This window comes from Miniopterus natalensis, chromosome 9, assembly GCF_054644295.1.
Source record: "Miniopterus natalensis isolate mMinNat1 chromosome 9, mMinNat1.hap1, whole genome shotgun sequence".
NCBI lineage: Eukaryota > Metazoa > Chordata > Mammalia > Chiroptera > Miniopteridae > Miniopterus > Miniopterus natalensis.
Genome location: NC_142089.1, coordinates 20,218,935 through 20,236,805, shown reverse-complemented (window position 1 = coordinate 20,236,805; position 17,871 = coordinate 20,218,935). Strand labels below are relative to the sequence as shown.

Below are 17,871 nucleotides of genomic sequence, written 5' to 3'. Positions count from 1 at the left end.
GCTCAGTTGGTTGGAGCGTCGTCTCGTACACCAAAAGGTTGTAGGTTCAGTCCCTAGTCAGGGCATATACCTAGGCTGCAGGTTTGAAGGTTTGATCCCCCTGGTTGGGGCAAGTATAGGTGGCAGCTGATCAGTGTTTCTCTCTCTCTCTTTCTCTTCCTTCCTCTCTCTCTCAAAATCAATAAGCATGCCCTTGGGTGAGGTTTCAAAATGTATTTATATATTATTAAGAGAATTGCCATCACTCCTGAGTTTCCCTAAACTACCATGAGCTACTCAGATTTTGGACAGGTTTTCCCCCTCAGAACTGAGCATCACTGCTGCTTTGGGAAAAACAGTCCATGTGAATGTGGTGTCACTATTGGGAGCTGGACTTGGGAAGTTGGATGAATTGTGCCAATTTTTTATTGACAGGTGGGGGACACCAGTTTAAACGATGGAATTAGGGAATAGGTTTTCTCCAGTTTTCTCTAATGCACAAGATGCTGACTTTGACAGATTCACGTTTGTATATTTGTAATCTTGTAATGGGGAAGATGTATGTAAAGATGTTTTAATGTGGATGTCGTTTTTCAATAAATATCAATGCCTTGAGGGCAGAATTTTTTGTCCAGATTGAATGCTTCTTCTTAAGTCTGTGCCTGTCTAATATTGAGAGCACTTTGTTTTCAGTCAGTCTCCAAGGGAAGCCCTCTGGGTCTACAGTGAGAGGCTGCTGCACTTGTCCTCTCACTGGCTTCTCAACTCCAGTGAATAGATCAGACTAACTTGCCAAGTGGTTTGGGCTCAGTTTACATAAATGATACCTGTTTTTACAGCCCTTTGATTGGCAGCCATAGGTCCAAGGCGAGAGTTATTGCCCCTCCCTGTCAGAGCCTCCATTTATATCTATGAAAAGAGGATAGTAATGCCTGCTTGTCTTGGAGTTGCTGTGCTTATGTTGGAAAATGCATGCAACTGCATTGTGTCAGGTGTTACTCTGCAAGTGTCACAACTGCAGCATGTTTTGCACCCCACTTAAAGGCCCATTGTCTCATAAGAGTCTCAAAAATGTGCTCTTCCTCCTGTGTTTCCCATTTCAGTAAAAGGCGCCTCCACACACCCAGTAACTCAGGCTAGAAACCTGAATGCCATTCTTTTTTTAAGTAATTAAAATTTTATTTCATTTTATTCTAATCTGAGTTGAAAGAATTTTCTTTTGTTGTTGTTGTTGAGGTATATTAGTTTCAGGTGTACAACATAATGATTTGATATTTGTATATATTGTGCAGTGATCATCACAATAAGTCTAGTTAAGGTCTGTGACCATACATAGTTACCAAATACTTTTTCTTGTGATGAGAACTTTAAAGATCTATCCCTTTAGCAACTTTGAAATATGCCATATAGTAGTATTAACAATAGTTGCCATGCTGTACATTACATCCCATCACTCCTTTATTTTACAACAATTCTTGACACCTCCTTCCTTATGCCCATAATCAAACAATCTCTAAGTCCTATTATTTCTACTTTCAAATTACATCTTATATCTACTCACTTGTCCCAGCTCTATAGCCAATGCCTTTTTTCAAGATTCCACAACTTCTTGACAGGGTGCCACAGGAGTCTTCTGATCTCCCCATTCCTATTTTTGCTTCTCTTCTGTCCAATCTGTGCACAGCAGCGAGAGGGTGACCTTTGTATAAACAAATTAGAAGATGCCACTCCTCCACTTAAAACCCGCAATGTCTGCCATTGTAAAAATTAAGTTCCAACTCCTCATGGCCTACAAGGCCCTCTGTGATACACCTCTGCCTTTTAACCCCCTGTTCACTCTTATCATTCACAGTACACTCAGCTCAGGGCCTTCCAAAGTGTCCATTTCCCACGAATGCCTTTCCCTCCACTGTCCTTTGTCTGGCTAATGTCTAATTCTCCAGGTTAAGGTAGCTTAGATCTAAAGATGACTTCCATTACCACCCCTTTCTTAGTTAGGTTACCCATGTTAGTTTCCTATTCCTTTTGTTAAAATCACCATTTTCCACCTTAATGTTTATTTAGGTCTGTCTTCCCCAGTAGGCTTAACTCTGTGAAAGCAGAGACCATATCTGTTTTGTTAAAAAAAAAAGTATGCCTGGCACATACCCAATTATTTATTAAGCATTGGGTGATCTGAAACCTGAAAGAGCTAATGGTGAAAAGCTTGGAGCCGAATGGCCTACAAAGAAGCTGTCTACTGTGGGATAGAATCAAGGTGGTTGCTCTGTGAGACCTTAAGTCCTTGCTCCACAATTTACAAGTGACAGGACCTTGCAAAGTCATTCTGTCTGAACTTTTTCCCTCAACTGGAAAAAGGCTAAAGTGAAATGGCTTGGTTTAGCTCCTAGGGTCATGGTTAGGATCAAAGGGACAAATTAGTGTGAAATGATCGAGGCTGAACTCATGCTGGCTAACCCACTGCCAAGGAAGGGTTGGTGCCAATGCCGCCTTATGGTCTGGCTCAGTGGGGAGGAGAGGCCAAGCCTCACCAGCCTCCACAACTACCAGCCCATGGTTAGCTGTGTGCTGGGACTTGTGGGAGTGGTCAGGATGGAGGTCACCTGTGTGCCTGGACTCCCATAGTGAGCTGGGGAAATAGACACGCTTTGTATATATGGCTGATGTCATCTTGGATTTTACCTTTTGATACCCAGTTGCCAGATCTCTCTGTCCCTAGTAGTTGTACTGTCTTGATCTGTACTATTCACGTCCTTCCTATTCCCTCTTTCTGTCCTCTCTTCTTTCACCTTAAAGGTTTTTCATTTTCAGCTTATTGATCTCGTTCTTCCCTGTGGTGGGGTACCTAATGAGAAAGGGGGTTTGAAGTAGCTACAGCCTAAGGGTGATTGGCAGAAACTATGTGGCTGGATGCCTGGGTTCTTTCCCTTAATTTTAGAAGGAACCACAGTCTAGTATTCTTTTTTTTTTTAATGAGATTATATATATATATATATACACATATGTATATATATATATATATTTTTTTTTTCTTCAGAGACAGAGAAACATCAATGATGAGAAAGTCATTGATCAGCTGCCTCCTGCATACCCCGCACTGGGGACTGAGCCCACAACCGGGGGTATTGAACCCTGACCAATTGGCCAAGGATGTGCCCTGAGGGGTATTGAACCGTGATCTCCTGGGTCATAGGTCAATGCTCAACCACTGAGCCATGCCGGCTGGGCATAGTCTAATATTCTTGATGGCTGGTGGGCTAGAGGCGGGGTGAAGAGGCAGCTTCCAGCTCCAGGCTGGAGAATCACTGGGCCCAGTCTAAGGGGTAGAAAGTGCTGGGGCAGTGTCGGTTGGGAGCGAGTCGTGGCGTAGGCATTTTATTCCCCATCTCTCCTCAGAGGCTGAGGGAAGGAAAAAAGCTGACTGGCCACCCCTCTCTTTGTTTGTCTTGTCTAATTTAACTTATGTTATTTATCAAATAGACAGGTTATTTGGAAAACCAGATGGACCCAGGCAAAAATCATCTGGGTTTTCCAAATGTGAAAAATTAGGTTCTGGGGGCTCAGAAGGAAAGGCGTGTGTGTGTGTGTGTGTGTGTGTGTGTGTGTGGGTGGTTGGGAGGGGGTGAGGAATATTGAGGGTACTTTATGTCTCTGTAGGCAGACCCAGAAATTGCTCTATGACATCCAAGCTTCTCTCCCTTCTTTTTCCTTCAAGTTCTTTATGATTAAAATCTAAATGAAAAAACTAAAATCTTTACGTTAGTGGCTGGGCATACTGAAAGGTGTAATTGGCCAAGGATGAGAACATGTCAGGCTGTAACAGAATGGCAGCTGACAGCTCTCTCTCTCTCTCTCTACTCTCCCTCCCGCTCTCACCTCCTACAGAACCAGCGGGTTAGCAAGAGGTGCAGAAACCTCCACCTTGTGTCCCTTCAGTGTTATCCCCAAATGATCAAAGCAGTTGTGAAAGTTCAACATTAGGGGGAGAACTTACCATTTCATAACTTTCTGATGATCAGATGGCTAGAGAACACTGAGGAATAAGGGTTGTCTCTCCCTTAAATATCCAGGGAAGGAGCTAGCTGTGTAGTTACAACCAGGAATGTTTAAAGCTTGTGGTTCTGTTGCCTCTGGGCAGCAACATTAGTAAGGAATCGAAGCAGGAGGCCATGGAGGCATGACCCTTGGCAGCAATAGAAGAAATGTTCTGGCTGAAAGCAGAGAGAGCCATCTCTCTCTACACACACACACACACACACACACACACACACACACACACACACACACACACACAGAGAGAACAGAGCCAAGATCTTTTCAGGCCAGAGGAATCTGGCAGTGGCAATAGCACTTTTCCCATTGTGAATGTCATTTTTTTTGAAGTGTCATTGGACTGTGAAAGCCACTTAATAACTTGATCTCATCTGAATAATCTGAGTTAATACTAGCTCCACAGTGGTGAGGGTTAAGTAAAAAAGGATTGTGAAGTGTCTGCCTCGAGGCTTAGCACATAGTAAACCTCAATGAATGCTTGTTGAATGAATGAATCCATGAATCTGAGCAATAGGGCTCCTGTGACCGTTTCCAAAGGTCGGTGTATAACAGCTTGAATAACAGACTTACGGACTATCCCATTGAGCCTGGAGCCTGAGACATGATCCTACCCTGCCGTTCACTTAACACTTGCTGAATGAGTATCTGTGGTGTGTAGGGTAGACCCCGCGATGTACCACCTCATCCCCCTGCGGTGAAGGCCTTTTTGGCCCCGCTACTGGGAGCACTGTCTGCAGGCAGCCTTCAGCTGTCAGCCCCTTTGGGGATTGCCTCAGCTGCAGAGAACGCCTTGCCCAAGGTCATGCCCCTTTTCAGCACAGTCCACATCTGATGACAACAGGGGTATAAAAGCCTGGCCATCTCAGCTCATTTTCTGATAGGCCATTCTGTTTTCAGAGCTCCCCTAAGGGTTGGCTGAGGGTATGGCAGTTCAGTTTCTGTTCCCTCTCTTCCACAGATACTGATCCAAAGGCCACTTCTTAATAAACATCCTTCATGTTAAACTGTCTGAGTCTGCTTCTTGGGGAATCCAGCCTGCAGAGTGTTCCAGTCCTGGTGACCAAGGCTTTAGGATTTGGCAGTTTCCAGTACAGTGGTACCTCGGTTTTCAAATGTAATCCTTCCCGGAAGACCACGTTCTGAAACGTTTGAAAACCGAAGGATCAACAGCTCCCAGCAAGGCCTCAGGATCTTGCCCTCAGCAGCAGCTGTGTGGCATGTTCGACTTCCGAGGCGTGTTCGAGAACCGAATCATTTCCTTCTGGGTCCATGGCATTGGTAAATCGAAACGTTGGTCAATGAAGGCGTTCGAAAACCGAGGCACCGCTGTATTTGTTCCCAGCATAGGAGATGTTAGTGCTGTCTTTTTATGTCCACCAGAGGGCAGCAGCATCAAAGCAACCTGCACTCCTGAAGCCCTGCAGAGCGGCTGGGGCCTTTTCCTGTCCCCTCTCACCTTTCAACACCAGGATGTTTTAGGCAGGCTCACCTCCCTTAGTGTGTCCACCTTCCTGTCTAAGGGAAGAAAACTTTCTGAAACTGTCTAGACCTTAGTTTTGTCAGTCTCAAACCACCCCGTTCCCCCAGCATGAAAGGCCAATCTGTCTTCCTACTGTAACCCCTTCCCCCTCCTCAGCTGGGCAAACTCCTTGCCCAGAATCTCCCAGCCCACCATAATTACCACCCACAATAGATTTGTTTTCTGTGTGACAAGGTAATTATGAGCTTGGGGTCAGGAAGCCCAGGGGCCCGTCTGAAGATGGTCACTTCAATCTGGCTCTCCCTGTTCTACTAACATTATTGATTTTTAGTTTTATTTATTATGATTTTTGTGTGTGATCTGGCCCTGGTGACATGAGGTATGGAGGCGAGAGGGCAAAACACATTTATTCTTGTCACAATTTAGCTTCTTGAAATCATCTACCCGCCTGACTTTTTTTTTCCAATCTACAGGTTTTAGTACCTTTGTCTACCTGTCTTCATTCTCTCCCCTAGTCCCATAGTGGTCTCAGAGATTCTCCAAAGGAATTGGAGCCAGATGTGGCTAGAGGATGGGGCCTGGGGAGAGGAGTGGGGACAGCAAACTTCGCACCTTTTGTTAGCAGCCATTAACTCCTCCAGTGAGCCTTTATTGCATTCTCACTACCTGTCAGTTATTTCTAGGCTAAGCTCCCCGACGCCTGATTTTTCTCATTCCCCCGGTTAGTCTTGAGACAGGCCAGACTCTGTGCCTTTTTCTCCCTGTATCAATTTCTCTGGCTGTGAAATGGGTGAGAGAAAAACTTGATCCGGAAGCTTTCAGAGAGAGCAGGATTGAGATTGCATAGACCCAATTCAAAGTTTGCCTGCCTGACCTTCAAGCTACTAAAGGCCTCCCGCAGTGTACTCTGTTTCCTTATGGGGAAGAGGAAGGGCAGCTTTAGGCAATAAATTACAAGTAGGAGGGGGAGCTCTTAACTGGGATGATTGCCATGGGAATCAGCTGAGGCCAGGGGCGATCTGTGGGGCCACGTTTCCCCAACCTGTGTTCTCTGTGTGTGCCAGGAGAATGAATAAATCATTGTTCGGGGGCGGGATGCAGCTGCCGGGCTCCTCCCCTCGGCACATGCCCCGACTCTGGCTCCTCCATTGAGGGCTGCTGGAGCAGAGCGGTTTATACACCCAGCTCCCCAAATCCTATTGAGGCCTCCCCCTCTGCACGAGCCACTGGCTCCAAGCTCATTCAGGCTGGCCTTTTGTGCTGGAGGTTAAGTGGTTACATGTGGAGGGCACCCAGAAAGGACCTGTCAGGCCCTGAAAAGCTGTGCTGATACCGAGCCCTCCTATTGATGAATGGGGTGGGTGGAGGAGAGGTGGGCGGCCAGAGGAGGGGGTGAGGGAGAGGACATGGGGATTATGGAGCCCACAGAGGCAGCTGCTAGGAAGGCTGTAGAACAGGCACCCTTCTCTCATTCCTCTTTCAGATCAGATTTTCTGTCTAGCTCACTCCCTTTGCTGTGGGCTCTGGGTGTTCAAACAGCCTTGGGACCTTGGATTTGGCTTTTCTGGACTCCTAGTGGAAGAGGGGTTTGAGAGAGACCGCTTACCACTTGGGTGCCTTGGAGAGAAAGAGTCTGTTTCATTCTTCCAGCAGCTCCAAAACACCCCTCAGTTTCCCCCTTTCCCTTCAGGATTGGGAGGAAAGGTTGGGGCAGGATTCATCTACTAGGTTCATGTGGTGCAGTGCATCTGAAACTGTCCCACTGAGCTTTAAAAGCTTCCTGGGAGTCCCCTCAGGAGCTGTTTAGGGTAGAGGATTTCGGGGGAGAGAGGCGATCTCAAACTGGGTGTATTACAAATATTTTGCCTGAAAAGAAAATATTCCAAGCCTTCAAAAATTTTTTAAATTTCATATTTGATATATGCCTCCCTCATTTTATAGCTGAGGAAAACAGCTATATTGGGGTGGGGAATGGGCCTGTCTTACCTAATGTGATCACACAACAATTTCTTGATAAACTAGAGTGGCACTTTACCTTTAAGAAACAGAGGAGAAAGGCTGAACAAAACAACTAGGTCACCAGCTTTGTAGGCCTTTCTTTCCCAAGATGAGCTAATTCTGGGGAATGATTTTCCTTCTGATCTGCCTTCAGGGCTCCCCGGTACATCAAAGGCTGTGCCTGGTCTTGGGATCTCAACTAACAATGTTCACATTATAACATTATTTAACAATGTTCAAGGCATAATATCTTTATTTAACCTAAAAAGGTTAAAATGCTTTGATTTGCCTAAGTTCCCAAAGCCATGTGAAGAGGTTAACAGATGGTGTGAGCTCAGGAAACTAGAATCAAGCAGGTAGCAATGTGGCTTGTGCTGCAGTACTGGGAGCCTGTGCTTTGTTCTGATGTGGAACTTTTGAGGGCTTCCTGTTATTTCCCTGCTGCTCCCAGGAGGAAGCCCCAGCTCCCGGGAATGGTGGTCAAGACCTTTCACCTCTTGGCCCACTTTATGCTCCAGCTTCATCTCCTACCTCTATTGCCCCCCATGTACCAGTCACACTGGCCTTCCCTGTGTTGTCTCAAGACACTCTAAACACACACACCACACCACGTATGGTCTCCTCAGCCTTTTCCTGCTTTCTCTTGGTGAACTTCTATTCATCCTTCAAAGCCTGGCTCAAATATCACCTCCATAAAAACTTTCCTTACTCTCTTTTGTGCTCATTACTTTTGCTTCTAGCTCTATTGCAGGGCGACGCACTGTCTAGCCCACTCTTTTCCTTTCTCCCTTTTTAAACAAGATGCCCCCCGAAGCCATCACCAGTTCTGATTCTGCCCTGAATCCCCGGCACATTACCTGGCACAAAGTAAGCACTCCACAACTGTATCCTGGATGCGAATGAATGGACAGGAAGGGGCAGGTCTTTGACGTTGAAACGCCTTGATCCTTCTTACCCCTTTCTTCCTGGAAGTACTGACACTGAAAAATTATCCGCCCATAGAGGAACTCATGCCTGTCCTATTTCCTGGGGTAGAAATTCCTTTCATCTTCCCTGGTCTCCTTGCCTCACAACCTAAGCCCTCAGGGCCTGGAGTTGGCTACTGGCTGCTAGCCTCACTTCTCTGACATCTGTCTGCTTGACAAGGTTTCTACTTACCGCCCACTTCACGATGGCCTGACCTGCTGCAGAGCCCTGTTCAGGCTGGTACTAACCATCTCTGATGATTTCAGTGTCCCTGCCCATTAAATCCCTTCAATCTGAGTAGCTAGGTAGACGCAGGCCACAGATACCCCTTCACCTACATTGACTGGTGTCCTGACTGAGGAAGCTTCTGGCGAATGAATAACAGATAGCTATACATTTGCTTTTCTCTGCCTTCCTGGGGTTTTTTGTTCTCCGGATTCCCAGTTCTCTGAAAATTATGGAGTGACCAGGATTGCTGTGAGCATTTACTGCATTAACGGTACAGTGCTAGAGTATCCCACACGACATTGCCCTTGACTAACAAAAGAGAGGCTACGGTTTGATGCCCTTGGAATTCACTGATCAGGTGTTATGTTATTTAGAACAACTAGCTTTATAGAACGATGGAATGAGCAATTGATGACTCAGCTATGCCAGGTTGGGGGCTGCGATGCCGAGCACAATACAGACTCTAAATCAACAACCAATCTAGAATTCTGTCTTTTGTAGCCAGAACGCATATGAAGAGGTAGAAGTAGGTGTGGCGCCTTATGTGATTGTACCTAATGACTTTTTCAAAGAGTTTACTTCCTGTCTCTGATATTCTAAGATCTGCGGGCAAGGAGGTTTTAGCATCTATCGAGGAATGTTTCTAACCCAGGAACACGAAGATGATTCCACCGCGTTTCAAGCTCCTCATAACACTAAGGGAATAGAAGAAAGGAGGTTACCATGTAGACTGGACTTTTAATGGCCATCAAGGAGAAATAGAGTTGCTACTATTTAATGAGGACTGAGAGATGCATGAATGGGACCCCGGGGTGCTCTATTAATCATGGTTCTTTTGATTGTCAGTGAAAGAAATTCCCCTCAAGTTAGGCTTGGTAAAATAAGGGCTATATTGGAAGGCATACAAAGGCCTCGGGAAACAGGGACTGGAACATCACCAGGACTCTGTCTTTTGTCTGCTTCTGCGTGCCAGCATCATTTTCTCCTACTACAGACTGACTTCTACTTGCCAGGGAATGTGTTTGCTGCAGCCCTAGGCTCACGTCTTCCCTGCTTTGTCTTCCTTTAATCGTATTTCAGAAAGTCTCAGAGAAGGACTCTGACTGACTCACCTGGAGTGGGCAGTCCTGTCCTGGGACTCATCAGGCCCCCGTTGAACCCACGTGGTTAGAGCTGGGAGAGACAGAGCTGAAGGAAAGGTGGGAAGGAGCTGTTCCGGGCCCGCCAAACAATCCGATGACAGTTTGGCTATATGGCGGGGGAAGATCTGTACAACTCCAGACCCCCGAAGCGCAGCGCCTTTAGGAGTGAGGACCTGGGTCACCTCACCAGGAAGGAAACTCTGCAGCTGAAGGCAAGGGGAGCTTGCAGTGGATAAAGGAGAAGGGAGGACTGCTTTGGCCTCGGGACCTGATGTAGAAACCGGGCTGAGGTCTCCACCTGTATATTCTAAGCTGGGGGAGTGTCCAGAGTTTGAACTGCTTTTGTCTTCTCTCTTTTATTTCCTTTCCCCTTTTAAAACAAGAGTTGTCATAATCATAAAATGGATTTTTCCCCCCTTCTTCCATTTCCCTTATTTTTGTATATAAGATTGTTGGGGTGGTTTAATTTGCATTTAGTCCCCAGGTTGCAGAATGGTGAGTGGGAATCAAGTTGAAACTAGAACAGGATGCCCCAGCACAGAGATCATATAGACTTGGATTGTTTTTTATTAAAAAAAAAAAAGAAAGGGATGAGGGAAAGACAAGGTATTTTAAATATATTTTGGTTCAACAATGAATCCATATTCGCTGAAATGGGGTGGGTGGTACATGAGGGAGGTGTAGCCAATTGCACAGCTTGCTCAGTAAAATGGGGTGTGGAAGGGACCCCCAGGAAGCTCTTGTGCTCTGAAGGCTAAATTTGTCCTGGACTTCTTTCTGGGGAACTTATTTTAAGAAGCCTTAATTTACTTAACACCAGCCTGTGCTTTTTGGTTTTATCATTAAAGCCAGCAATTCCTCTGTTCTCTGCGATTGCAACCTGGGCCCCCAAGGAGGAAGGGAGTGAGGGGGTCAGGCTTCAGTAAGTAGAAACTAAAAAGAGCCCCCCTGGTGGTCTCTGCCCTGTGGGAAGCCACCCCGGCCTGGCAGTAGCCCCACCCCCGTCCCAGAGCAGATTTTCTTTCTTCTCTTAAAAACGTAGCTTTCATAGGTGACTGTGATAAATAAGCACAAAATGAACACATAATTTCAAACTGTGATAGGTGCTATGAAGAAAAGGAACCAAGTGCCCAGGGATAATATAACACCGGGCCAGAGAAGGTCGGCCTGAAAGGAGATCTAAAATAGGAGAAGGGGAAGCGAATGTTAGGCAAAGGGAACAGTGTGTGCAAAAACCTCGTGTTGGGAGGGAGCGGCTAGGTCCAGAGGCCGAAGCCCGGAGACAGGGCAGGGTGCTCGGAGCCCCGGGGATGCCGCCTTAGGGATTTTCCCTGCAATGGAGAAGCCGCTGGGGGGTGGTAGGCGGGAGGGTGGTGACAAGATCAGATTTTCATTTTGAACCTGTCAGTGTATCAGCAGCGAGGCAAGCCGGGCCGGGGCCCGGGGCACGCAGTGAGGAACCAGAACTGGACCTGCAAGGCCTCGGTCAAGCCTGCGGAAGGCGGTCGGGAGGCGGTAGGCCGGCCCGCGGCTCCGCGGCTCCGCGGGAACCCGGCGGCCACGTGGGCCAGGCCGCCCCGCCCCGCGCGTTGACGCCGCCGGCCCGCGGTGCGCGCCTGGGGCCGGAGCGCAGCTCGGGAGCCCCGCACCCCGCGCCCGGCCGCGTGGACACCCGCCCGAGGGCCCCCCAGCCCCGAGGGACGAGCTCCGACGCGGGGCCCGTGGGAGCAGAGCCCCCGCGCGGGGCGGGCGCCTCCGAGCCGTGAGTCGGGGCGCAGGGGGAGGGTCGGGGGCTCAGCCGCGGGGTTCGGGGCCGCGAGGGGACTCGCAGCCTTCGCACCGCTGCCTCCGCGGGGAGATGAGGGAAGGGTGGGCTCCGTCCTCTGTCTTGGGGGTAGTTTTCCTCTCCTGCAGGGCTAGGCAGGGAGGCCGACCCCCCCTCCTTACAGAGCGACCCCCCCACCCCCACCCCGGAAGATTGCAGATTAGCCTGGAGAGAAACCTGATCCTGGGGTGTGGTGTCTGGGTTCCCATTTTACTGTCTCTAAGAACCCCGCGATTCCGTTACCACCACCCCGGCAGCAGCATCCCAGCTTCCTTCACGGCCCCGCCCAAGTTTAGGGAAAAGGAAACATTTGGGCGGGGAAGGTCTCCAGGCCCCTGGTTTAGTGGGAGTTTGTAGGTTATAAAGGAACTGCCCCCCCCAACTTCTGTCCCCTACTGGATGTGGGGAGGGTCCCTGTCTACACTTACACTATCCCTCAGTCTCACTCATAACCCAAACCTTCTAATTCTACTAATATGTGGTCAGTAGAAACCTCTTGTCAATTGAACCCTAATTTTGGTAGAAGCGGGTTATTGAGGAGGAAAGAATAGTATTAATATGCCCTCTGCCCAGGGGGTCAAGATGGAGCCAGGTAGGGGCAGGGACACAAGATAGTGGGTATGGAGGGAAAGGGCCAAGGTCCAAGAGGCTTTGCACTAGGGAGGGGGTCCTCCTTGGGCAGAGGAAGGAACTGAACCCAGCTCTGCCAGCCCTGGGCAGTCGGCCACAGCCTCCTGCCAGTCCTCCTGAGCATAGATCCCCAGCAAGTATGGACTGGCCACCTGCTTAGTGCCAAGCTCCGTGCTGGCTCCTGGGGGTATGAGGGAGTCTGTATAGAGGAGTTCCACATCTAGTCAGGGAGCCAGATTTACAAGCTAATATTACAGCAGAGTTTAAAAAAAATTGAATAGACATTTACTGACCATCAATTATGTGCTGGGGAAAAGAAACAAACACGAATTGGACAGTGCGTACCCAGGGCATTGCGGACCTGGAGGAAGGCAGAGTTAACTGTGTGTGTTTGTGTATATTGGGGCAGTGGGTGGGAAATCAGGATGGCTTCAGAGAGGAGGGAGGGATATTAGAGCTGAGTTGTTTGTGTGTTTTTTAAAAATATATCTTTGTGGATTTCAGAGAGAGGAAAGGGGAAGGAGAGAGAGAGAGAAACATCAATGATGAGAGAGTCATTAATTGGCTGCCTCCTGCCCCCCCCCCACTGGGGACCAAGCCCTCAACTCAGGCATGTGCCCTGACCAGGAATCAAACCCCAATCGCCTGGATGCTAAGTCAGTGCTCAACCGCTGAGCCACACCCGCCCCGCCTAGAGCTGAGTTTTGAAATATGAAAAGGAATTTGATGGGTGAAGAAGGAAGGACCTTAGAGGGGAGGGGAAGGGAGGGGACAGGAAGGGTATTGTAGGCCAAGGGAATTGTGTGAGGGGAATACTGCTGCATTTCTGAGGTCCCTGAGCAGTTTGGTCGGGCAGGAGGGGCAGAGTGGCAAGGCGCAAGTCTGGAGGGGTGAGCAGAGCCAGGTGAAGCACAGCCTCTCCGTGTGGGCCACAGAGAGGTTTAGCGGGAGTTTAGGGAGCTTGATGAATCAAATTGACATTTGTAACTGGAGGCAGAGAGATCAGTGGAAAGGCTGTGATAGCCAGTAGTCCAGGTTAAGAAATGGCCTGAACGCACACGGAGGTTTTTAAGGGGAAGAATTCTCAGAATTTGGTGGCCTGTGAGATGGGGGAAGGAAGCAGAGTGAGGGGTCCAGGATGCTCTCAGGTGTCTGACTGCAGTGACTAGATGGAGACTAGGGCCATTTTGCTGAGCTGGTTTGGACACGTAGAATTTGAGGAGCCTGTGGTTGGTTGCAGAGTTGGATAGCAGTTGGATCTGGGCTGGAGGCAGAGCTGAGAGTCACCAGCACGTGATGCTCCTTGAAGCTCCAGCAGAGGATGAGGTCATCTGGGGAGAGGCGAATAGAGTGAGGAGACAGCCTGCCTCTGAGGGCTGCGAGTAAACCTGTGCAGGAGACTGAGAGGCAACAGCCAGAAAGGGAGGAGGGAAACCACGAAGGGGGGTGTCACCAGAGTGCAGGGAAAGGGGCTGAGGAGGAGCAGCCAGGCTCTGCCTTGTCCCTGCAGCTAGGTTGTCTTCACCCTGTCAGGGCACCTCACCCTGTCCTGCTCTGACTCAGTCTTCTGCTTCCCCTCCACAGACCAGATGTTCGCCATCCAGCCAGGGGGAGCTGAGGGGGGCCAGTTCCCCGGAGGCCCGCCTCCTGGAGTATGTCAGCCTGAGTTCCAACCAGACAGTAACTCCAACTTCGTGGCGAGTGCCAAGGACGCCAATGAGAATTGGCATGGGATGCCAGACCAAGTGGAGCCCATCCTGATGAGGAGGTCCTCCGAGTTGCCCTCTGACAACCAGGCCTTGCAGGCCCCTGGACTCCCTGAGGGGGAGGTCCGCAGCCCACCGGAGGGGGCAGAGATCCCCAGAGCTGAGGCTGAGAAGATGGGTAGTGCCGGCACAGTCTGCTCCCCTCTGGAGGACAACGGCTATGCCAGCAGCTCCCTAAGCATTGACAGCCTTAGCAGCAGCCCTGAGCCTGCCTGTGGGACCCCTCAAGGCCCTGGCCCTTCAGACCCCCTTCTGCCCTCGGTGGCCCAGGCTGTGCAGAAGCTGCAGGCTCAAGAGCGCTACAAAGAGCAGGAGAAGGAGAAGCACCACGTGCACCTGGTGATGTACCGCCGCCTGGCCCTGCTCCAGTGGATCCGAGGCCTGCAGCACCAGTTGGTTGACCAGCAGGCCCGCCTCCAGGAGAGCTTCGACACCATCCTAGACAACCGAAAGGAGCTTATCCGCTGTCTCCAACATAAGGCAGCGCCATCCCGGCCCTCCGACCAGGGCTAAGAGTGCACCTCCACTTGGGTGCAAGGGTATATGTATATATTTGCAGGCATGTGTGTGGTTATATATACATATTATTAGCTGGTGTGAGTGCAGGTGAGCATGAGTGAGTATGTATGTGCTAACATATGCCAGACACGTGTGAATAAGTACTTGTGCATCAGCTTATGTGTGCTGTGTGTACACACAGGCTAACTTATGTGCGGGCCTGTCTGTGAGTGTGTCCTTCTGTGTATGTGTGGCATGTATGTAAGAGAGTAAGTTTATATATGCATGTGTGACCAGGTGCCCAACAGTGTATATAATTGTGCTTGAGTGAGGGTATGTAGTTGACCCTTGAACAACACAGGTTTAAACTGCGTAGATCAGCTTATATGTGGATTTTTTTTCAATAAATATGTACAGTACTATAAATGAATTTTCCTTAAGATTTTCTTACTAACATTTTTGTTAGTTTACTTTATGTAAGAATACAGTGTATAATACGTATAACACAAAAGTATGTGTTAATTAACTGTTTATGTTATTATCCATAAGGCTTCCGGTCAGCAGCAGGCTATTAGTAGTTAAGTTTTTAGATAAGCAAAAGTTATACATAGATTTTAAACTGTTTCAGGGGTCTGCACTCTTAACCTCTGTGTTGTTTAAGGTCAATCGTATATGCAAAAGATGTGTGTGCCTATGAGTGAGTTTGAATGTGCAGGCTTGTGGTGGTGTATGTAAGTGAGCTCTTGTGTGTGTGGGCCTGTAGGTAGGGGTGCATGTGTGCAGGTGAGGCATGGGAAGTGTATATTAGGAACATGTATTTGTAGGTAGACTCCCGAGCAAGTGTGTGCAAATATATATTCAGTTGCACATGTGGGGCATCCATCCACACCCTATGTTACCCATGGTCTGCTATAGCCTTTTTCTCCCCATAGGGTTCCACTGCTCCCTGGAAAGAGGGCTGACTGCTGTCATTTATCTGAGGGTTATATCTGATCCATTCTCCTTGGATTTTCCAGGCCACCTCTCCTTCTCCCTTCTCTCACTCTTCCTAGGCCTTGCTCTGCTAAGGCTGTAGTCTCTGATGGTGGACTTCCTGTAGGTGGTAGCTGCTTTGGCCTGTCATGGCTTTTTGGCTGCAATTTTGCCAGGGCAATTGGTAGAGAATTAGTATCAGGGAGGGGGGCTGAGGGTGGTGATTGACACCATGGTATGGGGGTGGGATCAGAGAAGAAGATAGGGACTGGCCCTCTTGAACTTTGCCTCTGGGCACGTGGGAGATGGAGTTAGGGAGATGATGATGGCAGAACCCTGTGAAGTATAAGAATTTGGGAATTCTTAAATACCAGTTCCAAACAAACCACAAACCATCTCCTCTCCGCTGCAAAGGAGCTGCTGCAGACCATATTGATTTAAGCTTCTGATGAAAATGAATGTGTGCTTATAAGCTTGCGGGGAATGGACAGGGTATTTCCAGGCTGTTGGGTAAAATCTCACTTCCATCTCTGTGCCTCTACTTGCTGTGGCTCTCTGGCTTTAGTATCACTGGATGTTGAATTAGTTTGGTTCGTTTCTCTGAAATCAGACTATCTGTGTGAGGAGGTGCCACAGTTCTGCTTTTAAGAGTGGGCGGGGGCAGTGTCAGCCCTTCCTCTGTAAACTCTTAGGATGCTGAGTCACACCCCCTTCCATCACTGAATGGCCCTTTAAATAGAAGTTGACTGGCTCCAGCAGAAGCTCTGTGAGGTAGAGAGCTGGTGAGTCCTGGGGAGAGCCAAAGTCTAAGGTAGCCAAGCTCTCTGTTTTGCTTCTGGGAGCCAAGAGGTTGCAAGATCCTGATAGGTGAGCAGTGACATAGCGGCCACTGACACTACCTTTGGCCCTCAGTCTTCCTACCTGTAAAATGTGGGGGCTCTTTCTATCTCTGAGGAGTTCTATTCCTAACTGATGGGTGAAATCAACGGGGGGTAAGGCTGAAGCAGCGACCTCGGAGACTCGGTGTCTAGCTCCTGCATGTTAAGTGTGAACCAAGATAAATAAACTGGAGCAGAGAAATGCATTTCTTGAATTTATGTTTCTTTTCTACCTGTCATCTGGTGGCCTCTTTGCCACATCGTCTTAGCTCTCCTTTTGAGCAAGGTTCTGAGCTGGGGGTTAGGTACCTGGGCGAGGGGGACACTGGCGAGGAAGAATCCAGCCTGCTATGGTTGACAGTCTGACGGTGGGGTAGAGAGGTCTCTCCTAGGGGGCCTCTCAGATTGACAGGGGAGACTCAGCCTCTGCAAGAGCCCCATTTGGGATTGTCCTTGTCCTAAGGCACCTTTGGGCCTGAAAGGGGGAACACAGATTGTGAGGGACAACCCCCCCCCCACGCACACATACACACAAACACTTATATTCTAGACCCTGCTCTAGAGCCACCACTTCCCTGAAAGGCAGCCTGACCTCAAAAGACTGAGGGGTCCTTAGAGGACCTGACACAGATGTGGTTACAATGCATGTACATGACTTTAGATATATTTCTTGATGCCAATCAGATTAGATCTTCTATTTTATATTAGTTTGTAGGATGATTTAGTGGTATCTCAGAAATTCATTATTTTTATAAAGAAAGTATATTAGTTACCTATTGCTGCATAACAAGTTACCCTAAAACTTAGTGACTTAAAACAATACACATGTGTCATCTCACCATTTCTGTAGGTCAGGAATCTCTCTCAAGGCTGCAGTCAAGGCTGAGTCAGTCCAGGGTCCAGGGTCCCATTTTTGAGGAGCATTCAGTTCAAGTGCTGTTGGCTGGAGTTCACCTTCAGTTCCTTGCCACGTGGGCCCTTCCAACATGGCAGCTCAGTTCACCAAAGCATGCACGTCAAGAAAAGAGTACTAGCAAGACAGCAGTCACAATCTTCTACAACCTAACTGTAGAAGTGTCGTCCCCTCTATGTTGCCATATTCTGTTGGTTAGAAGTAAGTTACTCAAAGGTAGGATATTACACAAGGGTCTAAGTACCAGGAGGTGGGGAGCATCGGGGGACATCTTAGAGGCTGCCTACCACAGAAGGCATATTTGGATTGATTAAATAAGCCAAATATTTTATTGATTATTTTAAAATTACACAAATAAAAATTATATTCCCCTTACAAAAATTGAAACATTTTAGAGAAATCTAATGTCCTCTTGTACAATGTCCACAACAAGGTATATATATTTTAAACCTTACAAAGTATACTTCTCTGAAATAGGGACCCAGGATATTAATAATTCTTGTCATCTCTACATTTAGACAGAAACAATATTGAACCAATTTT

General features: G+C 48.3%; 1 protein-coding gene across 1 annotated transcript; it reads left to right on the top strand.

The window, feature by feature from the left end:
• Positions 1-13,890: 13,890 nt before the first annotated feature.
• C9H1orf216 (chromosome 9 C1orf216 homolog) lies at positions 13,891-16,617 on the top strand. Its single transcript, XM_016219844.2, has one exon. It carries the CDS (start codon positions 13,891-13,893, stop codon positions 14,578-14,580), a length of 690 nt encoding a protein of 229 aa, XP_016075330.1. The 3' UTR covers positions 14,581-16,617.
• Positions 16,618-17,871: the final 1,254 nt, after the last annotated feature.

What these genes read in the sequence shown, in the direction of transcription:
- C9H1orf216 (XM_016219844.2), top strand. Translation starts at nt 13,891, where the DNA reads ATGTTCGCCATCCAGCCAGGGGGAGCTGAGGGGGGCCAGTTCCCCGGA.